General features: G+C 31.8%; 1 protein-coding gene across 9 annotated transcripts in view; it reads left to right on the forward strand.

Moving 5' to 3' along the window:
- Positions 1-22942, forward strand: part of LOC143253642 (DNA-directed primase/polymerase protein-like) — a 90249-nt gene that overhangs the window by 61754 nt on the left and 5553 nt on the right. For 7 of the 9 annotated variants that reach the window (XR_013029754.1, XR_013029755.1, XM_076507829.1 and 4 more), the window contains 3 exons: positions 5051-5157; positions 13437-13632; positions 17604-17686. Coding sequence is in view for 7 of the 9 variants with exons in the window: in XM_076507829.1 (XP_076363944.1) it covers positions 5051-5157; positions 13437-13632; positions 17604-17686 (386 nt within the window). In the remaining 2 variants the exon portion in view is untranslated. The remainder of the gene's footprint in view (positions 1-5050; positions 5158-13436; positions 13633-17603; positions 17687-22942) is intronic. The other 2 variants (XM_076507828.1, XM_076507831.1) reach the window with 2 other exon arrangements.

The following is a 22942-nucleotide window of genomic DNA, read 5'->3' on the forward strand; positions in this document are numbered from 1 at the left end:
AGATAAATCCTTTTCACTGATTCATATGACTGATTTTTCACCTCCATTGTTTGTTATGTTCAGTGGGGGCCTTGAAGTACTATGTTGCCTGTACTAAAGCTTTTAAAAGCACTAGACAGGGGTTTTCTTTTATTCATTGGAACACTTCAGTTTCCTGAGGTTTATCCAAGGTTACCTTGGAGGGGTGGGTATGAAAATTTATCCATATTGCTTATTCTGGGGTCTGTTTGGAGGCAAAGAGATTTCTACAAGCCACAGCTCATCATAAAAAGAAGGGTCAGCATTTTCTTTACTAACCTCTTTTTTCCTTTTTTTTTCATGGTCCATTACCTCTTTCTCACAAGATTTCACTCTGTGGAAAGGTTGCCCTTTCAGGTGTGCCTTTATCAAACCAAATCCATGCCATCAACCTCTAATGCAATATATATCATCTAAGTTGCAGCAGGCTCTGTAGAAATGAGCACCTAGAGACAGATGGGTGGTATTATTGTATTATGCTAAACTTCCACTTCTGTACTATCATGAGTAAAATATAAGGGGATCCTGCCCATTTTTGCTGATTAGTGGATTGTAGAAATTGGGAGTCAGTTTGCTTTTAATAATTCAGAGAACATGGTTTACCTATTGCACTATTTCCAGAGCATTATTCCTTAAAATTCCTCAACATCCACTGCCCCTCTGCCCATATTATACTAGTGGAGCTAGGGAGCCCTTACTACTCTTGATGTTTGCTGCTGGTACAGTGGTAAGTCTATGGATTTACAATGCTAAAATCATGAGTTCGATTTTCCTCAGTGGACTCAACAATTAGCCTGATGTAGCTTTGCTATAAGAAAAAAAACACACACTACTCTTAATTTCCAGTCACTAGGGTAGTGGTCAGAGGTTATTCCTCCAGATTGTTCAAGTTGTACTAGCCTACTTGTAATTCTGGATCAGGTTTGACACTCGGATATACAGTTTGGTTGAGCATGACCCTTCTTTTTGATCAATATTGTTTCAGTATGTTGTTCTGGAAGGGGGTACATTGTCTACTTGTCTACTCATAATTCTGATTTTCAGAGTGGTCCCATCCTGGGTCCTTGATTGAGCACAGTTTGTTCTACTTCCTCCTTGTAATAATACCAAAGGCAAGTGGAATTTATCTTGCCTATATGGTTAGAAAGTAAGGATGCATGTTCATAATCCCAAACCAGATGAACTCTGTTTTCTCAGATTGAGTATGGGATATAAGATCCTGTTATTCTGAGTTTGGGGTGTTGCCTTTTGGACTTCGTCAGATTAAGGAGGGAGATTGTCCACTTAAGTGTTGTTTGTCTTCCTGTTGTGATCCCAGCAGTTCAGAATACATCACTTTATGACTAAAGACTGGAAGCCACCACATATTACATATATTCTGATTCAAATGTCCTAGACAACAAGATTTAGGAGCCGTGACTATAATTCCAACCCTAAGCAGTAGGACCTTGGCCATCTGGTTGGAGTCTGGCCTGTGGCAATGATGGATCATGTCAAATTTCATCCGTAAAATACATTTACATTCTGGATGAAGAGCATACGTGTTCTGGGTGTATTGTAGTTCCCCCACTTGGGTACTAACCTTTTATTGACACACCCATGATCTGTGCAGATGCATTCTGTATGGATAGTACCCTCATTAGTATTCTCCTTGTACAGTATGAGAGGAGGTATGTTTTGGAAGCTAGAATTTTCTTAAATTGAAAATGTATTTCCTATAATACTTACCTCCTTTCATACTCTCCCCTCTAAAAGCTGGTGTTAGAGACTGTGGATTAGGTCAGTGACAATATTATCTGAAGGAGGTGCTTATATGCAATACGAAAATGGAGGATGCATGTACATAAGTAGAGAGTATAATAAAACAGATATTACCAATGAAAATTAAGTGTGAGATGAAAGAATGGAACAAAGGAGAAAAATTAGACCAATGCCGAGATAGACAAAGGAAAAGAAATCATAACAGTTGAGTAATAGCTGTAGGTAAGTACATTGGAAATACATTTTGGATTTAAGAAAATGTTATATTTTCTGTTTGTTAATTTGAAACATTTCTTTGTATTATATATTTAGGGTAATACTTGAAATATTCAGTTATATAATTAACTGTCTCAACACTGACTCTGAATTTGACCTATTTCTACTCACTTAACATCTTTATAGGTTTAATACTTATTACTTTCAACATAATGTGTATATCTTCACAAAATTATCTATGAATATACTGAGTATTTGCTTTGAATACTTTGTGTACAAAGTACTTTTCATGTTAAGATTAAAAACACTTTTCCTTATCTCTATCTCAGATATCCCATATTTTTTAAGTACATATCAAATGTGTTTTTCAGTAAAACTTTATATTTTATTTGTTATTTTCTCTAAATGGGATCAGTCAATTTGATTAACCTCATAACTTCAAAAAGAAAGGTTGAAATAAATGTAAAGTACTCATTTTGTCTATATAGAATTACTTCTAATTATAACATGAAGCTACATTAATTTATCTTGAGTAGCTTTAAACACATAACAGTATATGTCTGTTTGTAATTAAATGTTATTGTTTTATTGCCCTTCTGATTGTCATTTCAACTGTGTCTAACAACAGTCCATACCATTATAAGTTGTAAATCACTCAAGGAATGTGCAGCTCACATTATGCTATCAAATTATATTACACATGAGCTGCTTGCATGTGTGACTCATGAAACATTTTTTTATTATTTTTTTTAATTTTGCCTGATCTGTTCTTAATTAACCTAAAAAGATCCCTATTTTTATATTTTAGTTACTTTTATAAAAAAAAAAAAGAAAGAATAAACATGAAAAACAAGAAATAAAGTACTTACCAATTTTTTTTTTTTTTTTGCTGTTGGTTACTCTTTACCCTACTTTTTTCATACCAGTAGTAATGCAAAAATAACTTTCATGTAAATAACTAAACAAAAAAGCTAATAACATGCAGAAAGAAGACAATTTCTCCTCTCTCTCTCAAAAATTTCTGGCTATATAACTATGCAACAAAAACTTACAATTTCATCCAAGCTAATCATTAACTTTTTTACAAGAGTGAAGCTTGTGCTCTGAGTGTAAATGATGTCTATGTGTTCAGATTACAATGTTGTACAATACATTATTTGTCAATGACAGTTTTGCCTTATTAGTAATATGAAATTAAATGTAAAAGTGTGTAACAAATCCTGAAGGAGAGGATGTGGCAGGGAGGGGTCTGATTTTCTATTCAGTAGCTCTGTAACCACACAAAATTGAAAGTTATGATAATTATGGTTTGTGTGAGTAATGATAATTTTATGTTGAGTAATTTTATATTGCATTGTAGTAGAATTAAGAACTTAAAATTTATATTCGATTAAAAATATGGATTATTACCTAAGATTTTATCTTATACTAATTGATATAACTTAAACACAAAGTAGTTTAATAAAATTTTGGTGTAAGACACTAAAACTGTGTTATGCACAGTGAAGCATACCCAGGGTGAGAGGATGAAAATAATCTCATTCTTTTTGTACAGTTTACCATTTGTTTTTATTATATGTCAAGGAAATCGGAGTTAATGTTGGTTTTGTTGTATTTTGTATCATTCTCTGTAAGAGCAAGAACAAAATGAGCTAAGCTTATGAACTTAGAGTTGATCCACAAATTTTTTGCATGCTTTCATATTGTTCATTATTATTGTATCCATATAGTGTCATATTAAATAATTTTCTATGTTTGCTTGTTACGACACTCATTATAAGGAACTTATAAATAAAAAAAACAACTGAATATAATCATTGATTTTCTGTGTAAGGTACATATCTGACACTAGCAGTAATTAGTAGGATTAAATACAATGTTGATGATTGTTAAATAAATTTTGTTTGACTTGTACAGTCAGTAGTCATGAATCAACAAACAAACTGGTGCATGAACAGTTTGCTTTATTTTTAAAAGCTAATAATTTTGGATTCCAACAGTAATCAGAGTTAAAAGTACTTCAAACTGTTAGAATAATAATAAAAGTTGAGTAAAGAATGTCATGCCATAATGTGATAAAAGTTACAGTTCTCAAAAATATAGTTTTTGGTTTTTATTATACTGATTTTGTAAAATCCCCCAAAATATATATACATATATAATATTATAACCATAATTTTTAAGCCAAAACAAAACACATTAAAATTAAACAAAATACCTGTATTTTTTAAAAAAATATCCCAGGGTACAAGCTACGACGTGGGATTATAAAACGTATCCTAAGTTTTGGAGGTGACTGCAGAAGTAGGGCCCACATTGAGGTGGGGATGCACTATCTGTCAGTCGTAACCTCCAATTTGCTAGTCTTACAACATAAATGGACACAATTAGATTAGAAATTAGGAGAGCGAGATATGGATGCTCAAGCCCACAGTGTCCCACATCTATATCACTTTTCACTGCCTGCAGATAGTTGTGGGAAGGTGACATACGGGGTGTTCAGAAAATCACTGTGCACTTATATATTTATTAACAGACATGTTTCAATATAGAATACAGGAGGTAAATATGAATGACAATTATAAACAATGTTGAAAGTGACCCCAGTTGGCATCAATACAGGCCTGGATCATTCTTATTTTGTTTCTAAACACTGCTATCAGTTGCTGGCTTGAAATAGACCGAATAAAATATGGTTACAAAACTGCACAGTGGCTTTCCGAACACCCTGTGTTTTGTAATCCCATGTTGTAACTTGTACCCTGGGATATTTTTTAAACATACAGATATTTTGTTTAATTTTAATGTGTTTTGTTGTGGCCTAAAAATTATGGTTATAATTAACCAGAGGTTAGGATTTCCTGTTTCTAATGCAGTGATTCCTCATGATTTTGTTTACTTATTTAATTTCATTTAAATTTATTTATTTAATTTTACTAAAATACACATGTATATAAATAAATACAGTAAAATTTCAGTGCTTATAAAATTTTAGAATCTTTTGAAGAAAATTACATTAGAGGTAATTTATTTGATTAATTGTGTAAATTATTAGTTTCAGGATTTGTTCATATTCTAGGTGTTCAGAATCAATCCAGCTGCTTACTTTTACTGATACTTGTACACCAAAACAGAAGTTAACAAACCTTCCAAAACGAAGAGGTAATTAGTATATGATGTTATTTACTTTTATACATTTTCTTAAAGATATTTTTTAATGCTAAGTAATTATTAGCTAAGTATATGTTTTAGACTCAGACTGTATTTTGTTGTTATCTTTACGGAGATATGGAATACTTGTGTTTACTACAAGGATGAGAATTTAGCGAGTTCTCGATATGGCACATTATATGTAAAATTTGTTTCATGGATGCCACAAGTCGTCTTCCTCTACATTGGAAATGACTCATTCCAATGTGTGGCTTATGCATATTATGAAAAATGAGGGTTAACTCTCTTCAACAACTAAGAGCAAGGAAAAAGATAGGATTGTTATTTTATTTCTTTTTTTCATGTTTATTCTTTATATATAATTATAAAAGCAACTAAAATAGTAAAAATAAGGATATTTTTAGGTTGTGATCAGATTAAATAAAGCAAATAATAGTAATAATGTAATAAATATGCTTCATGTAGCATGCATGCAATGTGCTTGTAGTAACTTGTGGGTGATGTAATTTAACAGTGTAACATGAGCTGCATGTCTTGAATGATTTACAACTTATAATTGCATGGACCATAGTTCATCATGTTCAAAGGCCAATAAAACAGTAAAATTTAATTTTAAAAAGATATATACTCTTATGAACTTAAAGCAACTTTATATAAACAAATGTGGTTTGATATTACAATAAGAAGTCGTTCTAGAAAGGAAAAGGAAAGAGTAATTTAGATTTATTTCAAGTATTTTGGTAGCAATGAGGTTGGTCAACGTGATTAACCTAGTTTTGAGTTAGGGTAAAGAAAATAACAGAAAAATTGAGAAACAAAACAAAAACGTTTGAAATGTATTTAGGAGGTCTTACAGATTACAAAAAGAAAATTTGAGGTTTCTGAAAAAATGAGTATTTTTAATTTTAACATGAAAATTACTTTGCACACATTATTCAAAATAAATACTAAATATATTCATAGACAAATCTTTATTTTATTCTATTAAAGATATGCCACTAAAAAATATTGTTTTTTGTATGTTAAGGAGTTTAATATTAACTTAAATACTGCCAAATTTTGTGAAGATATAAACACTGTATTAAAAGTTAGAAGTATAAAATCTAAAAAAAAGGCTTTATATGAGTACAAAGAGATCACATTGTTGGTCATATAGACCGAGTCCGTGTTGAGAGAATTGATGAAATAAAACATCAATACCGAAATACCATTTAGTACAGAGTAAGGTAGTGGAGTTATGTTAGTGTAAGTGATGTGATATCCTCCACTATAAAGCATACAAAAAACAAAGGTCTTTGATTTCAACTTGCAGTCAACCCTTAGATTGGAATCCCTCATCCTACCTTACACAGATGTCAGTTTCCAGTGGCTGAGATTTAGATTTAGAGTATAACCAATTAACATAAGTTCTCACATGTGTATTACAGATGTCTATCTTTCTCTCTCATTTATACTCCATCTGTGTCTTGAGTCATGGTGGAGGTACCTGGGATTGTTATGATTCTTTCCGTTCTGCTTTCCCTTGATGTATCTTATTCCAAGTATTTTATTGCACCTGGGTTGTTTCCAGTCGGTTTCACTGATGAAGGTGTTGATTTCTCTGTGATAGACAAGTGGAGGTACCTATCAGAAATATATTTTCAGTAGAGGAAAGGTATATAACTTCTGTAATTTCTTTGAAAAATTGGCCATCTACCCAGTTCCTTCAAATTCAGTTGAGAAAAACTGTTGGAGTTAGTGGAGGTAATGAATTATAAGACAAATTAATAGAATTTAAATGATCAAACTAAGACTGTTATGTTTGCTTTAATTTTTATACTAAATCAAAATTGAAATGTATGTTTTCTTCTCATTGATTAATCATGCAAGGGACAAACAACCAGTAGCAAAATTCTTTTCAAAGCCTAAGGCATCCAAACATTTCAGTAATTAGCACCTTTAGAAGAGTCATGGCAAATGGTCATGAAGTATCACCATCTTAATGGTGTGTGCTTTTCACTCATTTGTTTAGAATTATGCAAAATAGACACTTTTTCATTCAATGTTATTTTTGTGTGAAATCCTTTAAATAGAACTTGAGGGAGGGAGACATTTCCCATTAAAAATTGAGAAGTGTTGAAATGAAATATGTATGGTAAAATTCTCAAAGTTTTTTTTCAGTTATTAGGGATTTTGTGACAAATGAAAACATATTACAAATGAATTATGTATGACAGATTTTGTATTTGTTTTCAATTTAAGTTATGTTACTGATGGAGTAGTAGCATGGGACTTGAATTAGAGACTTCTAAAAATCAGTCAGCACCTATTTAATTTTGCTTGTTTTTTCTTTCTTTCTTTCAGAAAGATGGGTAAAATACCAATATCTGGCTTTTCAATTACAAATTATAAACTAGTGGTCAGTAATTTTCTAGTAGAAACGTTTTTTTATAAGCACTCGCTAAATGCTTCATGAAATGACCAGTTTACACTTAACTGGTCCAACTACTGCAATTTAAATGCTTATATATTGTATATGTCTAGATATTGTGTGAAATGACTGGTTTATATGTTAAGTGGTTGGTAATTTGATCATTGGAACATGAGTTAAAAGTTAGTAAATTCCAATGTTTACTGATAAACTTATCAGTAAATGTGAATATTTAATGCCCCCAAATTGCCTGGAATACAATAGAAAGCCCATAAACCCTTCTGAATTCTAAGAGCCCATGTTTTTCCTTTATGGTTTGAGATCCAGGACCAGCCAAATTTTCTTTTGCTACAGATATCCCTGATATATACCTAAAAGCTGTATTCAAAATTGGTACTTACCACCTACCACAAGATTAGCTATTCTTGTTCAGTGCCACTCTCTCTCTCTGCACTTTTTTTTCACAATATTTTTGCTCCCCTTATTGGAATTGCAAGATTCCAGCATGTCTTTTATGTAGTTATCACTTGTCTTTCCATGATTGTGCCCATATGAGATCGTTTAAGTGTGTACTACATGATTTTCACCCCTATATCCCTTCCCTTTTCCATGTGAGAGAATCTGTTTTGGTGGCTGGGCAAACCCATTCAGCAGTAGGTAGGCTTCTTCCTTCCCTGCATACTGATCTAAATTATTTCATGGACAAATCCCTACATGCAAGGGGAAAAGCAGTCAAGCACCAGGAGGATTTGGAACATTGTTCTGCAGACAAAAGTGCTTTGCATATTAATGTTCTTGAACTTTTAGCCATACATCAGGCATTGCATCTCTTCTTTCCTCTTGCCTGACATTATACGATGATGGTCCATTTAGATGTTTGTACAGTGGTGGCACATATCAACTACCATGGGAGCATCCAGTTGAGAGATCTGTTTTTGGATGATGAATCTCTTACACTGGGCCCACACACATCACATTCATATTATTGCTGTCATACACCTGGTGTTTCCAATTTGGTTGCATGTTGTCTTGTACACCCTGACCAGATGTATCCCACAGAGTAGGCATTAGATCCCTTTGTTCCAGGGATTTTTGCCATCAGTGGGGTTTTTCCCACATGGATGCTTCAACAACAAATTACCTCTTTTTTTTGTCTGTACCTTTAAGTATCTTTATGTGTACCAACCCATCCAGTTGCTTCAATGGTTAATTTCTTTCATCCATTCCTCTCCTTATGGGCTCTTCCTGATTGATCTTTATTAACCACCTCAGCCTTGGTTTCCATGTTTACAGCAACTGTTCTTTTCCCCTCCTCTCCCTACCTTCTTTGCCAACTTCATTCATGTGTCCTACATCCCACCCTTCACATTCTGCATCTTCATGCACAGCTTTTGTCCAGTCCTTGGCGAGAAGATGCAATTTCACACGTCCAATCATTTCCTTGATAGCTGGTTCCGTCTTCTATGGACATTTTCTAACACATACAAAAGGTATTCTGTTGTTGGTCTATAACTAGGGAGTTTCCTGCTGACTGGATTTGCTCTTTGACTGTAGGTCTTTAAAATCCTCACTTTCAGAATACTGGGTGGCCTTATACCCTACTTTTTATTTCTTTTTTTTTCAACTACTGTTGAGTTTTTACTTCCCTTGTCTTTACCATGCTCCTGCATTTCTTCCAGATACATCACCCTCACAGACAACCTATTTTTTTTTCGATTGTACATTAATATGTTCCTCCATTCCCTTACTTTACCTCCATTTGAACTGCTTTCCTTGTGTTTCATCTTTCCTTTACAACAGATTTCCTTCTCTTAGTGTATGGATATCAGTGGCTGGATTTGTTTGCTATTAACACATCACATACCCTTTATCAACCTACCTTCCTTTATCCAGATCATTCCTTTCTTTCGAAGTCCTCAGCAGCTTAGGAGGGGTGGTTCCTTCTTTTGTTTTATGTCCCTTTCTTCCATTTCCAGTCTTTAACCTCAATGGGATCTGGATATACTGATGTGCCTGGTCAAGAACTTTCATTGTTATATTGTCCATAAAGCATCCTTCCATGGTACCTGTTCCTGACTCTCTACCTTTTGGCAGTCATTCTTCCTACATGAATTTTCACCTTTGACCCTTAGTAATTGGGTCAAATTATTGATCCATTTGACTTATTCATCCCAGTATTTGTTTTGTGTGTCTTCTCATCAAATTGGATACCTTATATTTTCCTTCACTTTTCATCTTTGTCTTACATTTGAGGAAATTCTACAATAAGACATGGACCCCATGCCCAATACATTCGTCTCTCATTATCTACATCATATCATGGTCTCACCTTCTTCGAGATTTTGTCATCCACCTGTGGTCATTCTGCACACTGGTGTGACTCTAACTGGTAAGTTCCTGTTCAAACTTTCTTTTCTTCTCAGGAGCCTTCTCTTCATTCATCATTATATGGTACCTGACCAGGTATTCCTTAACTTGAAGTCCACATCGTAGGGCCATGGTGACTTACACTTTATCTTCCATAGCATACCGTTAAGATGAGTTATTCTACAAGATCACATGTAAATTCATGACCTCATGACTTTTTGTTTCATAAACATGCTTTTCCCAGATCATACCACCTATAAATTGCATGGGTAGAGCAGAATAGAATTGCTTTCCATTTCTGCCATGCCTAGAGCAAATAACTTGCTATAGTCTGATTTTTAAAATAGGGTTTGATGGTTACTGATTGCACTCTCTCAGGTGATGATATTCTTCTGGATTCTCCACTGCACTGTCACCCTCTTTTCTTTGAGTTAAGGTTTGGGATTCCATACCACTTTTGTTCCAAGCCACTGGGGTGGTTTATCATTGAGACACCTTGCTGAATGAGTTTCTAATAATAACCATTTTGTTAGAGTAGGTCAGTGGTGTTCTGGAAGTGCAGATGATATATCTTCCTATTTGCAATAACCAGTGACAATGGAGTGAGACATCAGAATACAGTTCACCCTTTAAATTGGAAGCCCTCATCCTGCTTTTGCATGGATGTTGGTACCTCACAAGTAGGTTCTTTATTTAGAGTGAACCAAGCTTGAACCCTTTTGTAATAAGAAGGTAGAATCCCATGAGACATTATTTGCAGTATGGACTTTCTGCTTATTGGATCTTCAAATTAACTCCTACAGTAGCATAGTTATGTATACTATAAAGTGAAGTTATTTTTCATTATCTTACCAAGGATGTCAGTGGCCACTATACTATGAAGTGCTTGTTTTTATGAGTCTTTGCTCTTGGGTGTTTTGTTCTAAGTTTATTCTAAATTAGTCTCTTTTTTTCTTTTTTTTCTTGCATGGCAATTTACAAAACTTTTAGGCCTTTGATTTTTTTATTGATCTTTAAGCTGATTTGATGCATTAACATTTTTGCTTGATAAATCACTTTGAGTAAACCCCTTTATTTGCTGAATTTTTTATCATTAACTATTCATATACTGTTTCACTAACCAGCTGTATTTAGTGATCTAATATTTAATGATTATTTAGTTTTCATAACAAGAATGTTAAAAGGTATTCATTTTAAAGGCAATAATTAGAACAGATTTTGGTATGTAATGTGGCATCAAGAATATTACAACTGAACTATAAACATGACATACAATTCTTACCAAGTTACATAACAAGAATGTTAAAATGTATTTATTTTAAAGGCAATAATTACAACAGATTTTGTTATGTAATTACTATTTACAGTCAACTGTAAGAAGTTAGTTACTCTTCATGAAGCAAAATAAGATGAGAAATGAATTAGTTTCTTAAGTATATTACTAAATATTTTTCAATGAGCTCGGTATAATATACACATTTTCACACATTAGGTATTTACACTATAACTTTTGATACGTTATGTGTGTCTTCACAACATTTGGCAAACTTTTATTAAAGATTACAAATTCTTTGTACACAGAAAATAAGGTTTTTTTTATGAAATATTTTACTAAAAATTGGTTTGGTTACTAGTCCGAGTACAAACTGATCTTGTGTTATGATTAAAAACTATTCTTCATCCAAAAAAAATCTCATATATTATTTACTTAATCTCTATAACCTCCTAAATACATTTCAAACATGTTTTCAGTAAGACTATATTTCATGCTATTTCCTTTACCCTATGTGGGGTCTGTCAATTGACCAACCTCATAACCATCATAAAATATTAGAATAATAAAAATAGTTTTTTTCAAGCTAGAATGACTACATATTAAAACACAAAAATATAAATGTTTACTATAAGAATCTTGAATCTCATAACGTTATATAGTTTTATATATATATTTATTATTTTTTTATTATACTGACTTTCTGTTGCTTAGTTAACATTGCATAACTTGCATTGGCACAGTGCACATACACTCATGTTACCATATCCAATAATATAAAATTGACCTGGTCTTGGCTTTGTTTTAGTAGACTAATATTTTGTATTATACAGTAACATTTAATTATACATTATATAGATTATTACTATTTAGAAATAAGTTATTAAACTTATTTTTCTTGAAATATAGAATAGAAAATAAAGAAGTAAAGCAAAGAGTTATCTCTTCTAGCTACAACTTTTGAACTTGATTGCTGATGGACACAGGTTTCTAAACCTTTTTAAATTTAGCACATGGAGGATATCAAACAAAATTTATTTTAGGTTTCACACATACAGTTGAATAACCAAAAAATCATAAATAACTACTGATACCATAGAATTACACTATAATTTATTAAGCTTAATGAATAAGATGTATAGATATAAAAAAAAAGTATGAAACTTCAAGTAGACTAAAGATACAACCTACCTCTTTAAACATGCAAATCAATAAGTCATGTGACAGCTACAGCTTGTTGGAAATTGCATGAATCAGAACTACTTTGTGATATTTTGTAGGTAGTGTGATACCACAAAAAATATATTGCTTTTGAAAATGTCACTTCTGATGTAAAATATTCACATATTCAGATAATAAAAAATGTATTCAAATTGGGGATTAACAAATTCAAAGATGGTGATATTTCTTGTATTTAATGACATTAGAAAACAAAGGAGTATGAATCAACTGTGGAACCAAGAGCCATCCAGAAAGATGCATGAAACAAGTCATATCCCACATGAGAATCCATGAATTCAGGGTTAATGCCAGAAGCCTTTCATGGCTCTCAGACAAGAGTATACAACATAAAAAAAAATCTCTATCTGGAAATATGGTACAAGTTCATGTAAACAAATTACTTCCATGACATATTTGCTTAACTATTGCATACTTCAAACAGCTTTAGAATGAAATGGTCTTCCATACCATTTCATAAAAAGACATAATAGTCAAAAAACTGGATGCAGTACCTATGGATTTCTGTGTGATTGGGCTCTTAACATGAGTGATGGAAAATTGTTGACCTTGTACACTAAATGGCTCATGAAAGCCAGCACAGAAAAGGAGTGTGCTTTAGGCTGACAGTTTTAGGTTAGTTTTTTTGAAGTGGAAGGGGAAACTACTTGACAAAGTAATTGGAAATGTGTATGATGATCATGTAAAGCATGACCATAGTTGGTGAAATGGAGTAATGACATAGCAAGTCTCTAAGTGTGTTTTAGTGAAATGTATTCAACATTTATATATATATATACTTTATATCTTTTCCTTTTCAAATATTTTGTCAGTTGCTTTTCGTACTCTTTGTTAAAAACATTTAGCACAATACATAACTTTAGAAGTGCCATGATAATACTAAATCATAATTCCTTATCCTAAGACATTGTTACTGTAAGATAAATTTAATATCTTCATAGTAATATAGTTATGCAAACACACAATGAACTTATTTTTCAGTATCTCTCCAAGGATGTCAACAGTCACCATACTGTGAAGTGGACAAGTTTGTTCATTCACTTGTTGCATCATCAGAGAAGGCAGGATATATCAGACGATGGACTTACTATTCTGATGATGAACTGCTTGTATATGACATAGCTAAGTACAGGTTTTGTGAGAATATTGGTCGTCATCACAAAAGCAACAATATCATGTGAGTTTCTAAATTGTTTGTGTCATGTAGTTATTCAAATAAAGGATACAAAATGTGTGATTTTATTCATTTTTTTATATATAAATGGTTTACATGAGTGAGAAAAATTAAGAGAATATATAATTTTGCTCCCCTTGGCCTGGAAAGACCTCTGAATTTAATTTCAGTGCTTTAAAAGTTGTAATAAAAAAATGATAAAATAAAAGTTGTGAGTTCTTAAAATATTGCTGTATCATGTAGGTATTTAAATAAGGGACACAAAATCTAAATGACTATTTTCTTAATTTTTATTATGTACATGGTTTCCACAAGTGAAAAAAGTATGTGTATATAATTTTTCTATCCTCAGTCTGAAAAGGATCTTAAATTTAATATCAATACTGTAGAGTTTGAAAAATCTGGGGTAAACAATAATAATATTAAAGTTTGTGGAAGCTAAAAATTGATATGAATGTTTATTTGTATATCAACAGCCCTTTTCGTTATTAGCTATGGTTCAGTTGGTAAATAAGCTTGTTTAAAGTTTGTTAATTTTTGAAACAATTCTTAATAGTTAAATTGAAACAAAAATACAATTAGTTTTGCATTGTTTTTCAAAATTTAGTAAGATTCAGCATTTTCATGATCTCTGATTTCAATGGATTAATCAGTGTATGTGTTATAATTCATGTTGTTTTATCTTTGTAGTCAGTACCTGTTGATATTTGTTTTTGACTGTAAATGCCTTTGTAGACTTTATTTTCTTATGTTTTTTGTTGTTTTTTTTGCAAAAGAATATATAAAAACATGTATTGTGCACTGGCAAAAAAATTATTGAGTTTAACCTTTAACACATTGGCTCCCAAGACTATTTTGCCAATACTTTCCAGGGCCCCACTAGTAATTTTACAATTACTTTTTTTAAGAAGGGTGTATATGTAGCTGCTGTTTCCCAGTCAATAAGTGGCCCTTTAAAAAGCAAATAGAATGCAACTCACTGGTGGGTCTTGCTGGAAGACTGTCATGAGCCACCAATAGGTTGTGTGGGAGCTAATGTGTTAAAACTGTTACAAGTCATTGGTACGGGATCACCCATTATATTCCCTCCTTAAAGATTTTTTAAAGTATTAATATTTGTGTTTTATTGATGTGACAAACATTTTAGGAGATAAAATGACTCACGTTTTCCTTGTTTTTGGTTATTATGTTGATTAATACACATACTTTGTAACATCCATAATACATACTTTGTAAGGGTCTCGGAAAACCTTTGGAAGACATGCTGAATTTTGAAACAAAGTAATTACTTTGAAGCTCAAAGAATTGAATTGCAGACTAATATTTTTATGTTTACTAACTGACAAAAAAACTTACTTGTTAAGCATAAAATGTTTATTAAATGATAAACTTTTTGATTTGGAGATAATACGTGATAAGTAACCACTTATACAAGTCTCCCACACACACACACACTCATTTGTAGAATTCTTTGTCCATTCACGTGTGTGTACCATTTGAATGCTCGAGATTTAATTATATCCCAGACCAAGCTCTAATGTGTAAAATGTGATAGTAGATGTTTCTCATTTTGGTTTTTAAGAAACACTGGGGTCTATCCAAAGTGGCAATGAAAAAAAAGTTCATTTGAATTTAAAGAAAAGCAGCAATGCTTCACTGCTTGTGAAGAGTGAAAACTGTGAACACTAAATAACTAGAGAATGTGATACAGTTGTCTAATTCTGTTTCATACCTTTCTACACTAACAGTATAGAGAATATAGCAGCAGTCTTTCTTGGAGTATCATCAAATACTTGATAACTCGTGGATACCAAGAGTGACTCTTCAGTTACTACTATTTACCATCCTTATCAGGAATTTAATTTTTTAAGTAATTAGCCTATTTGAGCTAGTAACTGAACAGCTCACTAGATTATGACTAGTTACACAGAACGTTACTTTTTTTTTTAAGTTGTCAACAACAAATATACCATTAATATGTTTGATTTCCAAATAATTAGTAAACAACATTTAATCTCTTTTAATACTGTATATCCAAAGACACTTTTGATTGGTAAGATATTGTGACTGTAGAATTTTAGAACAAATATTTGAGCAAAGAAATAATTTTCTAATTCACTTTTAGATTACTTCTTTTTTTCTGCTTTTGAAAATACATGATTTCACCATGCTGAGTTTTAAACACTTTGTCATGTAAAAATAACAAATCAAATGTATGAGTATATTAAAAAGTCAAAGATAGAATAAATACTCAATATTAAAGCCAAATGTGTTGAAGTACCACATAGCAACTAAGCCAAATGCATTTTCTACTTGTCTCAGCTTAGTATTAATGTCTGCCTCTTTAATCTCACTGAAAACATAAAACATGCAATAAAAACAATTTAGAAATCTTATGGAAGTACTCCAGGACCTTGAGGTCCATCCTAGTTTAATTTGAGCTTGTTCTACTTATTAGGTATTAATGAATCATGGGCAAATCTATACAGATTATGGAGGCATTTTACATCAGTTTCAGGAAGCAATATTAGTAGAGACATCAGCTTAGAATATGCCTAAAACCAAATTTTAACAGCTGCATAATATCTAAACTGATTTTTCAGCATGTTATTTGAAGTTTTCACCAGGAAAAAGAACTGTTTTTCTTCCTATAATTGATAATTCTGACACAAAACCTAAAACAGGAGTCACTTGAAACAGTGACATCCATATAATTTCCTTCATTTGCTCTTCTTTTAAAGTTCAACTCAACATTCCTTTACCAAATGCTATGGGTCTGCCACTGTAGATGCACATCAAAATAACACAGTTGGAGATCTTAAGAATTAAATTGGTAACTATTTTTATTACATTGCAATTTAATAAACACTGCTGTATGAAGTAATTTCAAGTTTTAGAAAAAAAACCTTGTACAAATTACATAGCTTCTGCAAAATATCTTATTTTTGTGTATGATATTTGAGTGAACTTAGAGCTTTGATAATTTCAAAAGATTTCCTTGTTTTTGTTTTTTGAGAAATGATTTAATATTTCATCACATTTTAACAAACACCTGTTTTCCTTGTAAACAAACTAAATAAAACAACTCACCCTGCTATTCAAACCAAATTATCTTTCTTTTTATTTTACTCTTTCCACGTTATTTCTTAACAAACGTCTACTTTTTCTTGTAAGAAAACAAAATTTGACAAGTTGGTTTACTCTCTTCCCCTTTACTTTTGCTCATATCAGTTATTGCTTTATTGCTGAGTCATATTAGATATATTAAAGATAACAAATGCTTTTTAAAATTATGAAAAAATTTTATGTGATGTAAATGTGAATGTTAAAAAGTTTGCAACAAGGTCGTTTTTGTTAGCAAGGTATATTTCTACATATGCATATTATATATGTAATATTATGCATAGTAAGATATTGTTTAAAGACAGTAAATGTAGTAATATTTAATGGTTCTGCTGTAGTCTGAACTGTATGATGATAAGTCTATTTAGGCCTATACTGATGAAAATTACATCTTATGAAGACTTCAACATTGGAGTTTAAAGCTTGCACACACTAAAAATTAAGGTTAAACAACATATAAAAATGTTTTTTTAATATATTTCATTTTATTAATAATTCCACATCTGTTCTGAGGTAGAGGATATATTATTATCTACTGGTCAGAAGTGTTTGACAGTGTGACTGAATACATGAAAACATAGGAAGCATGTCATGTGTACAGTCCACAGAGAAAGTATAAACATTACATATGCTCACTATTTTGACGTAGATTATGTCTGTTGTTTTTGTGATGTAGTTTAGTATAACTTAAATTTAGCAATAAAAACAAGTATTTAAATTTGTGAAACATGGTTTATTTTGTAAATTGAAACTTGTTTATTTTACGTATAGATATGCAGTTAATGAGGAGTGTTAAGTTAAAATCAGAACCTGTTTCCAAACAAACTCCAGTATTTACGTATTTTTAACAGGATTATAGTTGACCTACGTCACTGTATTTACTACCAGAAGTGTTTGGACCCTGATTGCCGTGCACAGGGATTCAAATCAACATGTAAGTAGCGTGTGTGTGTGTGTGTGATGTGCACAAAATAACAGTTGTCATTTTTCAAAAATTAAATTGTGTTTGTGATATTCACGTTGACCTGTCTGGTGTTGCTGTGACTCACAAACTAATCTTGCTTACTAATTATCAATAATAATAAAGAAAAGCAGTTCAGAAGATTCTTTGTAGATAAAACCATTCCCCCTTTGTTTAGTTTTGTTCATTTATTTACTGTTTTGTGTTTATTCAGAAACATTTTTGTGCAGTGTATGCTATTTATTTTAGTGTTAGTTTATGTTTTAATCTTTTGGTTCTGTCATCACTCACTTGCAAGTGTTGTTTTGTTTTTTAATTGAGATCAGTTTATAGTCTGAATGTTACATTTAGTATGCCTTAGCTTTTCCACTCTTCATTGTTTATAGTATTTAAAAGGCAATAAATTCCCTACAATTGGCAAAAAAATGCACATGATTTATGACTGCAGAAAAATAAACTGTGTTATATTCGTATACACCAGTACAGCCATGTACTTATTTATTACAGTATATTTCATTTATTTAGTAGGTAATCAGTAATGTGAAGCATTTTAGTACAGAGTTTCTATCAATTTTCTTTTTCACATTAGATGTGTATTATAGATGTTTGTATACTTAGCTATGAAATTTGTGTTAAAACGGTTTGTCTCTATTATTTTATCATTACATGTGAGAATATAATTTAGTGTTAATAGTACACTGAAATAAATTAGTATGAATAAACTTCAAAGGATCAAAATTACAAGAAAGTAACACATTCTTTTAGAATAATTACATTTAATAAAGAAATACCTTTGCTACTGAGTTTTAAGTGTTTCAGTATCCTGGTTTCAATAAATGTTGTCAATATTTAAGAAAAGAAAATATTTTTATCAAATGAAAAGACAATGGTTATTGTATTTCAAATAAAATAAGTCAGCATAATTTACTTAATAATAATAAATGTTTTATTCAAGATGTAATATCTGATAATCTAGTTCATTCACTGCATATTCACTTTTGTGATCACACCTTTTTGGTCTAATAATATTACATATAATATTCTTCATAGCTGCTTTTTGATGATTGAACTTAATTCTTACACTTCTTTTATAATAACGTTAATGTCCCATTTAAACTAGTGTTATATTAGTAATATGGATGATTAAATAAACTATGCAATTTGACTATAGTAATGCAGAAACACATCCTAAAAGCTGCAATCGTACGTAGCACCAGTGTTTAAATTGCATTCACTAGATTGTAACGTAAACATATTTCTTACAGTAGTGGGTTCCAAAACTAAGCAGTGTTATCATTTTCAAAGTGAATAAAATTGTTAAATAATATAACTTAGTTGTGAAAATAATAGAAGTTTACAGTTGGTCACAATTCCTCAAAGGTTGACAAATTCCAGCTAAGTATACCTTGAAATCAAAGGATGTTTTTATAAGAAAGAAAACTGATGAATAAGGTGATCACAGCAATGTCTATCAAGTCATTTGATGCATTTCTGATCTGCTTACACATAAATGGTCTTGGCAGATGATGTCCAAGTGGAGTAGTGTGTGTGTTTTTAATGTTTGTGAACATGTGTTCTTCATTTGACATCATCATTATGTCCAATAGATTATTACAAAGAAAGATGCATTTTCAGGTATTAGTTTATAATCATAGCAATAAAACTGCACAGTTAACAATGGAAGAGCTATTTTCAAGGGTACTATGGTACTTATGACATTATTCTTTCACAAGATGTTAACAGTTTGTGTTTATGTATAATACTTGTTTAAAGTTTTTCTAAGTTTTGCTTATAAAATTGATATTTCACATTGTTTTTCTTACAACTTGCTGAGACACAAATACCTCAGTCTATACCAAATCCATCATTCCCAGTTCACTGCCCATATAACGTTCAGATTTGTGTATGCTGCAAACAGTTAAGCAACATTAACACAAATGCTAAGTATTTTAAGCAGAGTTCTCATTAATCCTTTCCACCCAGAAGGTGTAATTTTTGTAACTTCTGAATTCTTCATTCATGAAAATAACCCAAAAATGAAATGGAACAGATGTAAAGGATAGACATTAAACCATTACTCAGATTTTTCTTTCTGATGAAATCTTATCTTCAAACATGCAAAAGTTTTCCTTGATTGTTACTGCCCATTGTATGTGCAAATGTTTTGAGATTCCCACCATCTATATCTACTGTCTTGTGTATTCACAGCTAATGGAACATGCTTGGAGATAATCCCATCTACTTTCATGTGTCTTCACATATTCCAGCTACACTTTAGCATGCAACAACCTTCCACCAATAGGAGTGTGATATACCCTTCTGACACAGCTGACTCACTCTATGTAATCTTTACTTCTCTTATTTGGTACTCATTAAATCAAATGTTTCACTCACTTATCTCCTAACATTAATTCAGCTTTTGCTTTGAATTTTCAAGTTGTTTTATATTTGTTTTTTGTTCTGAACTTTTAGTCATATGATTTTGTTTTTTCTCTGCATATATTCAAACAGTGGTTTTGATTGCTTTCTTAAATTTTATTTGTTAATTCTACTCATGATTTTACTATGGTAATGAATACACAGTTTCTGGTCACAACTTCAGCCTCTTGTTGGTATTTTCCATCCTATAGATCATCTGTGAGTGGGTGACTTTTATTTATTCTTTCACTTTCCTGGGGCCTCCTCCTTTTTTTTAAATATGGATCGTGATTAATTATTACATTTGTCTTTTCTGAAGACCTTAATTTTCAGTTGGCAGTCACCTCAAACTCTTCTAAGGTGTATTTAAGTAAGTTTATTCTGATAAATACATCAATACTTGCATGTTATTTCATACAAGTCTTTAGCCATTTTGTAGTTGAACCACTGAGGACAAATAAACTGATATTTCACATCAGCTATTTTCACTGAAGGAAACTACTCTGTCTCTGTACATGAATAAGAATAAAAAGTATCATGGTTTTACAAGGTTTGGTTTCACTTGTTTTGAATTTTGCACAAAGCTACATGAGGGCTATCTGCGCTAGCCGTCTCCTAATGTAGCAGTGTAAAACTAGAAGGAAGGCATCTATTCATTACCACTCACTGCAAACTCTTGGGCTACACTTTTGCCAATGAATAGTGGGATTACCCATCACAATATAATGCCTCCATGGCTGAAAGGGCGAGCATGTTTGGTGTGACAGGAATTTGAACCCATAACCCTTGGATTACGAGTTGAGCACCTTAACTACATGGCCATGCCAGGGTGGTTTTACAAAGCAGATCATGTGTGTGTTTTTAGGCTATATGCACTAGGTTAGGTAGTTCCTTTTAACATACAGAGCATGTTTACCATTACAGACCAAAACAATAGATACTGAAAGCTTAGAAGCTTCATATATTGAGAATGTTTAACTAAGTTCCACTTTTCCAGATACTCATTAGTTATATGTATAATGGAAGCCATTGTTACCTAAAAGCTTATTTTTGTTATCAAATTCTTTCTGGAAACGTTTTTAATCATGTCGGATAAAGATATTAATTAACGTTTTAATGAATGATATAATATTGTGATGAAACTTACAATACTGAAATAAAATTCTTTTGAGTATTGTCTTATTGTAAATTTCACATTTGAGTTAACCATTATAACTGTGAATCAAGGTGTATGAACAATCCAGAGGTGGGTTCTGTTCAGGTATGCCAACTACTGTTATGCTTACTCTTAAGGTTTGCTGAAAAGTATGCAATCTGTTCAGTATCTTTAAGTTGTTAAAATATTGTTTGAAAGACATTCTTAAAAGGATTTTGTTTTTTAAATATAAGGTATGTTGACTAGTATGTTGGTTGTAGAAGTGGTAAAATAAAACAGCTCAACTTTCACAAGGACTAAGAGTTTCTTCAAGTTTTAGACAGGTTATTGCTTTTAATAATTGTATTGAGGGGTAGGCAGTATAGTGTCAAATATGCAGTTGCCTTAGATAATCAAGTCCTCAACAAAAGATAACAATTTATAGGATAGGAATTTTGCCAGCTCTTCAAATTTCTTTGATTACATTTATGTTTATCTTACCTCACAAGTGTTTAATACCATAGCTAGAAAATATTTATAGTCTTGTCCATAAATCACCCATACAGATGTTACATACAGCATTCACATTCAGCTGTCAAAGGTTATTTGATTCCTAAGTGTTCACATTGATGATTGTTACAACATCCATAACATCTTCAGAACCATAAGTTGTTTGTACAAGTCTATATTCCTTGCACTCTTTGAATCTCAGGAACCACATTATTGATTCAGTGCTTGCTTGACATAAGAAATACCAAGATGGTGTTGGTGACTGCTCTCATTGTCATGCTGAACCTAAAGAAGGAATGCTTTAGGTGAAACATGATGGAATTTAATTTATGCACAAAGAAGACCATCTGTTTCACCACAGATGTTGACACTGTTGAGTAGATGTTCCTGTGTGTTTTATTTGATACTGCCTGCCTCAGATGTATACACCTAGTGTCAGGGACAGCAAACATTATTCAGATAACTGGGTAAAATACTAAACCTTATCACTTTCTTAGTTCTTTTTGTCACATCAATCTGTTGTGTTATTTCACCAGTTGGAGCATTCACTGTATGAAAATTTGAGTTGAGAATGGAAATTACAAAAGCATAACTCTCATATTCCCCTTAAAAACAAATGAACAAAAAAAAACCTGGTTGGTAAATACCATGTGCAGCAGCCTTCATTGTTTCATGTAATCATTTGTTGTTTGTTCCATCCAATTCACGTTTGACAAACTTTAAAAGAATGGTATCTGAGTTTTTGCATCATGTTCCAGAAGAAGACAATCCATCTGTAAATGCTTTATGTAAAAACAACTATGCCATGCCTTATGTCTAAGTATAAATATATGTAAAAACTTTTCAAGAGTATGTGATAAGTAACTGCTTCACTATTGTTTTGTGTATCTGCAAGTTAAACACCAGGGATTGTTCCACTGTTTCCTTTAGTGGATACAACCATAATTGATTGCTGAACTAAGTGCTGCTAATTATAATTTCACCTTTGATACATTTTCATACATGTACCGTACTTGTTGTCTAAAACTGGGATGGCAACATCATTAGGGCTTTTTTGTCAAAATTCAGGATAGAAAAGAAAAATTGCTCATTAAAGTAGAATTAGCTAATTGTATTATTCTTTTGACAGAATTGTAGATTGCCTGAACAGTGTCAAATAAGAAAGA

This window comes from Tachypleus tridentatus, chromosome 6 (genome assembly GCF_004210375.1).
Source record: "Tachypleus tridentatus isolate NWPU-2018 chromosome 6, ASM421037v1, whole genome shotgun sequence".
Taxonomy (NCBI): domain Eukaryota; kingdom Metazoa; phylum Arthropoda; class Merostomata; order Xiphosura; family Limulidae; genus Tachypleus; species Tachypleus tridentatus.